The 8,235-nt window shown below is 56.3% G+C and overlaps 1 protein-coding gene across 1 annotated transcript; it reads right to left on the reverse strand.

The window, feature by feature from the left end:
• Nucleotides 1–165: 165 nt before the first annotated feature.
• Nucleotides 166–4,079, reverse strand: APRT (adenine phosphoribosyltransferase). The gene is made up of 5 exons (XM_063168199.1): nucleotides 3,994–4,079; nucleotides 3,542–3,645; nucleotides 2,449–2,582; nucleotides 1,588–1,666; nucleotides 166–1,222 (listed from the first exon to the last, which is right to left on the reverse strand). The coding sequence occupies exons 1-5, from the start codon at nucleotides 4,071–4,073 to the stop codon at nucleotides 1,080–1,082; spliced, it is 540 nt and encodes a 179-aa protein (XP_063024269.1). The 5' UTR covers nucleotides 4,074–4,079; the 3' UTR covers nucleotides 166–1,079.
• Nucleotides 4,080–8,235: the final 4,156 nt, after the last annotated feature.

An 8,235-nucleotide genomic window follows, 5' to 3' on the forward strand; every position in this document is an offset into this window, starting at 1 on the left:
GGGTGCAAAGCAAAGCAAAGGCACCTGAATGCTCCCTGGGAAACAATTCCAAGCATTTGGGGGATAAGGGAGAGCTCACAGCACAGCCCTGCCCCACTGACCAGCTGAGACACTGCCAAGGGTCATTCACGGCTTCAGCCCCTGCAAGAACAGCTCTGAGACAGCTTAGGAAATATAAAAATACATCAATGTTTATTTTACCTGTGAGTCCAGTCCCTGCTGGGCCAGGGACACAGTCCCTGATGGTTTCAGGCTCGTGGAAGTTTTGGCACACAGGGATTTACTGTGAGCAAACTGAACTGTTGCTGGAGGAAGCATCTCCAAACCCCCTCCCACACCTGAGACCCCTGCAACACCTCTGCTGGGCCTCAGCTGGCACCAAACTCCCACCAGGACAGGCTCTGATGGCCCAGGACAGCCCAGCAGAGGGGAAGCAGCAGCACAGGAGTGGGATGTGGTGCAGGAGAGGGGGAATTGTGCTGAACAAAGGTGCCTGTGGCCTCCAGGGAAGGAAAACACTGACTGGGCTCAACCCACAGCAGCACCATCCTGATTTAAGGGCACAGCAGGCACCTCATTCCCCTCAACAAGCACAGCCCTGGTGCAAGAGCAGCTTGTTCTGGTGTGACAGCACAGAGCCCCAGCCCATCCTGAGGTCAGATACAGCAGGATTTGTCCTTTACAGAAATAATTGCTTTTTGCCCATCTCCTGTGTTTCTTTGGGAATTTTTCAGCAGGTTCCTTGGAGGCTGACAGCCCAGCCCAGGGAATGCTGGTGCCCTGTCAGAGCTCTCCTGCCTCAGCAGCAATATTGTCACTTTGGTCTCCTAAAAACCACAGATTCAGAGAAGCTGCATCTTGGTCTCCATCCCCCCCAGTCAGTCTGCCTGTTCCTTCTTCCTGAAAGGATGAACTCCAAAAAGGATCATTACACTCAACACAGTGCTTGGGAAATTCAGGATTGAAGAGCATCTGGCCACGCTCAAAACCTGTGATTAACCCCATTCCCCCTTCCCCACCCCCCTGTGACAGCCAGAATCACTACATACAGCCCCAGATTTGTTCCCAGTGCTCCCTCCTCAGTCATACTGCAGCAGGGAGTAGAAAGGGACGGAATTGAGCTTTTCTGACCCTTTCAGGGCTTTCAGCTCGATGATCACCAGGCACTCCAGGATTTCAGCCTTCAGCCTCTTGAGCAGCTCGCAGGCAGCACGCATGGTTCCTGTGGAGGGGAGCAGAAACACCCTCACTGCAGGGGCACCCCAAAGCCACCCCTGCTGCTGCCAGGCTGAGGGTGCCAGAGAGGTGTGGATACTCCTGGCAGTGCCCAAAGCCAGGCTGGAGGGGGCTTGGAGCAGCCTGGGCAGGGGTGGGACTGGATGGGATTTATCCCCCCCAGCCATTCCATGATTCCATGCACACAGGGGTACAGGATCACACGTGCTTCCCTCCCCTCCAGATTTACCCCTCCCAGCCATTCCATGATTCCATGCACACAGGATCACATGTGCTTCCCTCCCCTCCAGATTTATCACCCCCAGCCATTCCATGGTTCCATGCACACAGGATCACACGAGCTTCCCTCACCTCCAGTTGCCAGCAGGTCATCCACAATCACCACCTTCTGTCCTGGCTCCACAGCATCGCTCTGGACTTCCAGCTCAGCCTGCAGGGAGCAAAGAGCAGCTTTGGTTTAGTCTGGCCTTGGGGAGAAGCCCCTCAGGAGCTGCTGGTTCATGCTGGAGCACAGACAAATCCTCAGCGACATCAGCATGAATACTCAGCACCTAAAATCCCCAAAACCCCACGAATTCCAGCTACAGGGGAGCGCCACAGAAACACAGAGCAGGGAGGGGATTGCTGGGCCAACCCTCTGGCACACCAAGATCCTGAACTTTCATGGTGTGTGTTATGGTGGAATGTTATCCCAGAGCAGCTCTCCAGCGAGGAAAATCTCCTGTCACGGCCTGGGGAGCTCTGCCTAGAGTCATATCCAAACTGGCACCTGTTTGGATGTGTCACACGAGCTCAGCTGGCCCAAACAATCCTCATGGCTTAGGCCTGGCTTTGGGGGCTCTGCTGCTGTTAGTTCCTAGTGGGAGCAGCACAGGCTGAGGCTCGGCCCCCGAGCAGCCGCGGGTTACGGGGCGGGATGGGGGAAGCCATGCAGGACAGCTCTGACTTACAGCACTTACTGCCAGAGTGGGGACACTCTCCGTGGTCATGCCCCTGGATTCAAGCCAAAGAAAGCCATTTAGCACCAGGTCTGAGCACCACCCCCTGAGAAGAATCACGGCACAGCACCAAACATCCCCCACGGGCACAAACGGAGCGACCGCGGCTCGGGGCCGGCTCAGTGCCACTCCCAGGGCACCAGAACCCACCCTGGGACCCCCTCCCCGTGGGTTCAGCCCCCCTGACCCCCCCAGGGTGAGCCCCAGGCCTTGCCTTGCCGTACTCCAGGCTGTAGGAGATGGATTCGGTGGCACCGGGCAGTTTCCCCTTTTTCCGCACGGGCACGAAGCCGATGCCCAACCTCTGTGCCAGCGGGGTCCCGATGAGGAACCCCCGCGAGTCCAGGCCTGGGGGCACAGCAGGAACAGGCAGTCAGGGAATCAGGAATCATTCACCTGGGAAAAGGCCTCCAAGGCCATCAAGTCCAACCATCAAGGCTACATCCGTGTATTTTTTGCAATGGTGACTCCACTACTGCCCTGGGCAGCGTGTCCCGACACCTCATCACCCTCTCAGTGAATTAATATTCCCTCATAGTCAACCTAACCTCCTTCAGGTGCGACTTGAGGCCTTTTCCTCTTGTCCCATCACTCAGATTGGAGCCATTTCACTGGGGGAAGGTCTTGGCATAACCCCCGTTTTATCCTCCCATTCTAAAAGCAATTTGCTCTTCAAGTGACTTGTGAGGGTTGAAAGCACAGCCCAGACTCCTGTTCTCACTCACACATGCTGCTGCTGGCCCCAAGAGCCCATTTCCCTCCCCTCTGACCCTTTTCCTTAGAGATAAAGGCAGCAGGGCCCTGGTATCAGCCCAGCCACACGAGCAGGAACTCTGCACCTCGGGCAGCCCTCATTTATCTCACCTGGGCCAGGTTTGGTCTGTGCTCCTTTGGCTGTGGCCCAGCCCAAGCTCTGCCTTCCTCTTCCTCAGCACCTGGCCAGGTGAGCTGAGGTGTTCTGGCCACCAAGGCCGTTTGTGCTGGCCTGGAAAGGCTCCCTGAAGAAAACCAGCTGGGACAGGGCCTGCCTGCCCTGGGGACAGCATGGGGACACTGCAGGCTCTGTGTGCCCCCTCCTTTTTAACAATGAATGCACTGGCATGGAAGTGTCAAAGGGCACCTGCCACATCCCAGACCAGCATTTCAGGAACGACAGCAGGAGGAGAAGGGTAGAGTTCTGGTGTTACTTCGTGACAGAGGCCAATGTTCAGGTGATTTCTGTGGCCAAGGGCCACAACATTCCCCAAGGGCCGCCCCTCACTTCCCACCCAGGACACACTGCTCAGGGCTGTTCAACCAACACTCACCCACAATGAAGTCGATTTTCGGGTAAAGTGCCCTCACATGATCCTCCAGAAGATCAATCAAAGCCCTGAAGGCCACAGGATCCTTCAGCAAGGGGCTGATATCGCTGCAATGAGGGAGGGCAGGGGTGAGGGAACTGCGGGGCTGCTCTGGAAACGCTCAGCCCCTGATCCCAGGGAAGGTTCCTGGGCCCAGGGGAAGTTCCCGAGCCCGGGGAAGGTTCCTGATCCCAGGGGAGGCTCCTGATCCCGAGGAAGGCCCCTGCCTGATGCTGCCGGGGCCAGGGATGGGCAGCGGGCACAGGAGCCGGCAGCGAGTCCCCGGCCCGGCTCCAGCCCTGCTCCCATCCCCAGTTCCAGCGCTGGTCCTGCCTCCATCGCCGGCCCCATCCCCTGTCGTGGTTCCAGCCCCCGTTTCCCCCCCGATCCCATCCCCGACCCCGTGCCGGTCTCACCGGAACAGCACGCCGGGCTCGGGGAAGTCCGGGAAGGGCCGGACGCGGTCGCGCACCCGGCGCAGCCGCTCGTCGCTCATGGCGGCCCCGCCGTGCGCAGCCGCCGCCGCCGCTCCGCTCCCGCAGGCCGGAACGGGCCGCGAGGGGCGGGACGGGGGCGGCACCGGGCAGGGAGCGGCCGTGACCTGGGGACGGAGGGTGTGGTACCGCGGGGCGCCGAACGTCCGTGCCCCCGGTGCTTGGAGCTCCGGTATCCCGGGGCCTTGGACCTCCAGTCCCCCCAGTATTTGGAGCTCCGGTATCCCAGAGCACTGAGCCCCAGTCCCCCCGGTATCCCGGTATTCGGAGCTCTGGCATGCTGGAGCATGGAGCATCGCCCTCCCCGGGCACATGGAGCTCTGGTATCCCGTGCACAGAGCCCCAAATTCCCGGTGCAATGAGGTCTGATACTCCAGACATGGAGCTATCCCCGAGCCCCCAGCTCCCCATGAAGGTCTGGTACCCCAGGACACGAGGCACTGATACCCCCAGGTGTATGGAGCTCTGACACTTCATGTACAGAGCCCAAATCCCCCGTGCATGGAGCTCTGATAACCCTGGCACATGGAGCTGCAGTTCCCAGGTGCATGGAGCTCTGATAACCCTGGCACATGGAGCTGCAGTTCCCAGGTGCATGGAGCTCTGATAACCCTGGCACATGGAGCTGTGATTCCCAGGGCCATGGAGCCCTGGCACATGGAGCTGCAGTTCCCAGGTGCATGGAGCCCTGGCACAGCAGTGGATGGAGCCCCAGGCTCCCCTCTCAAGAGCTCCCAGGTCCCTGCTCCTGTGTGGAGCTGGATTTCCCTGCCTGACCCCAGCCTCAGAAAGGAGCTCCCTGCCTTGGGGCTGCATTTGCACCCCCTCACCCTGCTCAGCACAAAACAGACAGCAAACTCCTCAGGACTTCACTGTTTCCTGCTTTCCCATCCCTCATCACCTCGTGTGAACTCCTGGAGTCGTTCTGTGTTGGTTAAACCCGTTGGTTGGGATGAGGGACAATAGCACAGCCCCAGGTCCTGGAGCAACAGCTCCTGGTGTCACCGAGCCCTGGCAAGGCAGGGAGCTCCCACAGCTCCCATCTCCCATCTCCTGGTGCTGAATGTTGTTTGGCCATGCAAAATCCACCAAGTGAGTTCAGATCTCCTCTTCCATTAGCAAATACACCTTGGATGTGCTCCAAACCCATCCAGGCACAGCTCACTGTGGAAAGCAGGAGCAGTTGGAGCCTGTAACACCCCTGGCTGAGCTCAGTGTTTGCTGTGAGAGCTGTGACTGGGAAAGCTTCACCCACAGCCTCTGGAGAGCCCCTGCCATGGCAGGGACACCTTCCACTGTCCCAGGGTGCTCCAAGCCCTGTCCAGCCTGGCCTTGGACCCTTCTCTGGGTACCCTGTGCCAGGGCCTGCCCACCCTCACAGGGAGGAATTTCTCCCTAACATCCCATCTAACCCTGCCCTCTGGGGAAGCCATTCCCCCTTACCCTGGCCCTTGTCCCCAGTCCCTCTCCAGCTCTCTCAGAGCCCCTCCAGGCACTGGAAAGAGCCCTCAGGTCCTTCTGGAGCTGCTCAGGCTGCACAACCCCAACTCCTGTTAGGTTAACTCCCTCTGCTGCCAGAGACAGCCCGTGCTCCCTTCACAACCATTCCCCCACAAACAGAGCCTTTCCCTGGACAAAGATTATCTCTGTGGCACCAGAAGAACCCTCGTGGGCAGCTGCTGCAGGGCAGCAGAGGGGAGGAAGGACAGGGCTTGCAGGGGAGCCGGGGCTCTGCAGCGCTCACACTCCCTGCCCCGAGCTGGACGGGCTCCTCCGCTGACCTTACAGCACAGCACTGCACGAGGAGCTCTTCCAGCAACTCCTCTTCTTCCTGGCAGATGGAATTGCTGATGGAATTTATCTGCCTACTCGTGGAAATAAATAAGCAGGAGTTTATTTCCTGGGAAAAAGGATCTTTTCAGCCTGCCAGGCAGCTCTGCCGCTGCCTCTCACTAACGGAGGGGCCGGAACGGGGGGGTTTGTGTCACCCCTGTCCTGTTTGTGGCCCCCCCACCACCCCACCCTCACTGCAGGAGTCTGCACCACCTTTCCCTGGAGGCTGAGGGAGGTTCCCAGGCCCCTCGTGCCAACCAAGCCCTGGCAAACCTGGCAGGATGAGCTGCTGAGTGCCCCACTGAGTGCTCCCCTCCTCCTGGGCGTGGGACCCGTCTGTCCCCATCAGTTCTGCTGGGAAGGGCACAAAGGTTACACCAAAGTGGACTTGCAGCGACCCAGCTGCCAGAAACCATGGTTAAAAGACAACATTCCTGAGATTCCTGTTGAGCTCCTCACTCATCCCCCATCCCCAGGGATTCCAACTGCACCCACCAGCACAGATTGGACTGGAACACCCCAAGGAAATCAGTTTTCCCTGTGATTGTTCCACCTTCCAAACAACACTGCTGACTCCTACTGCAATTTCCATCTGCAAAGAACTTTCCTAGGACCCCTTTCCAAATGTGATGTCAAAGGGCTCTGGAATATCACCCGGGAGGTGACTCCACATCCGCTCTGAATGCTCTGCGCCTGGCAGAGGAATCAGCACCTGGAATCTGCATTCCCCCAGGGAACTCTGGCTTTGCTCTTTTCTGGACACCATCAGTGATTTAAAAGTGCTTGGAGATCCTGATAGCAGAGGTGTTATTAGCCAGGGAGCACAGAAGCTGGGAATATAAAAGCCTGGGAACTGACTTTAATCAGCTTAACCAGGCAATTAAAGAGCTGTGCTGAGCCTGGAAGTTTCTGTTCTGTTCAGCATTTTAACACTTCAGTGTGAAGTGGAACAAAATGCCCCGAATTTCAACATCTCCCTTCCACGAGGGAAAACGAGCACAAAAATTTCCCTGCAAATCCACTGGAATGTTTCAATCTCAGCTGAGGAAACTCATGCACTTTAAACCCTTAAAAAAAAAACAAAACAAACCAACCAACAACAAATTTGAAATATCTTATTTCAACACCAGAAGAATGCAGCTCCCCAGCCAGATCCTGGAAGCCTCAGACCTGGTTTTGTCCCCCTAAAAGAGGGAAAAGTGTGGAAAAAATAAAAGTGATCCAGCTGTGCCTCGCTGGGAGCCCAAGGCAGCACCTCCTGCCTGCTGCAGCAGGTTGGATCAGGCCCTTGGAGAGGACACAAAACTCCTCTCTCTGCCCTGGCCAGCCTGGGTTTTGTGTCTGATCCAGAACTAATGGATTTGGCTCGCATTCCTCGCTGCTGGCTTTTATCTGCTCTCCCTTTCAGCTGGGAATTGTGCTACCAAGCTCCTGTCACCCAGAGGGTGTTAAGTGACTCCAAGAGGGACAAAGGCCCACAGAGCTGCCAGATTTCCTCTCTGCAGAAGCTGGAAGGCAGAGGTTTTTTCTCCCTTCTAAAAGGCCACAAGCTTCTGGCTACCGATCCACCTTTATTTAGGATTTATATAATCCCAACTAGGCTTCAAGCAACAAGAAAACTTTAAATGGTGGAAGGGGATATAAAGAAAACAGGCAAATGGAGCCTTGGTGTTTAAAACAGCCATTTTCCAAAGGAGAAAAGAACCCAAAATGGGATTTCAGCTCTTCCCTTACAGCTGTTCTTAAAACCTGACAGTTTAATTCAAGGGGCACCACAGTGTCGCCTCCTGATAACATAGGAAAACATCCAGTGCTACCAGAAAACAAAAGGAAAAGTCCATTTCCAAGTATTCTAACTGCTAGGAGAGATGGAAAACAGGCCATTCTGACTGCAGAACAGTTACTTGGAAGCTGAACAAGCAAAGGAACTCTTAAGAGAATAAAAGTGTGTTTAGTTTGTAAAGTTTCCCAGTGCTGAGGACAGGGGCAGGACCCTGGGGAGGGATTTCTCTGCTGCCTTTGCTCCAGAGGCTGCTGGGGACTCTGCAGCCAGAAATTACCTCCCAGCACCCCAAACCTTCCTCCCCCTCAAAATCCATTCAGGTCTCACCTTCCACAGGTCCTGCTTCAGCTGCTGCAGTTCTTTCATGGGGTTATTTCAAAGCTGTTGTCACTGAGGAGAATTTGAGTATCCAACCTTATTATAAGGAATTTTGGGATGCTGTCCATGATGTCTGGGAAGGGCTGGAGGTGACAGGAATGGGAGCTGCCACTGTCCCAAGTCCCACAGCCTCCTTCTTGGACATCAGTTCCACTTCTTGTACTCAAATC

This window comes from Melospiza melodia, chromosome 13 (genome assembly GCF_035770615.1).
Source record: "Melospiza melodia melodia isolate bMelMel2 chromosome 13, bMelMel2.pri, whole genome shotgun sequence".
Classification (NCBI taxonomy): domain Eukaryota; kingdom Metazoa; phylum Chordata; class Aves; order Passeriformes; family Passerellidae; genus Melospiza; species Melospiza melodia.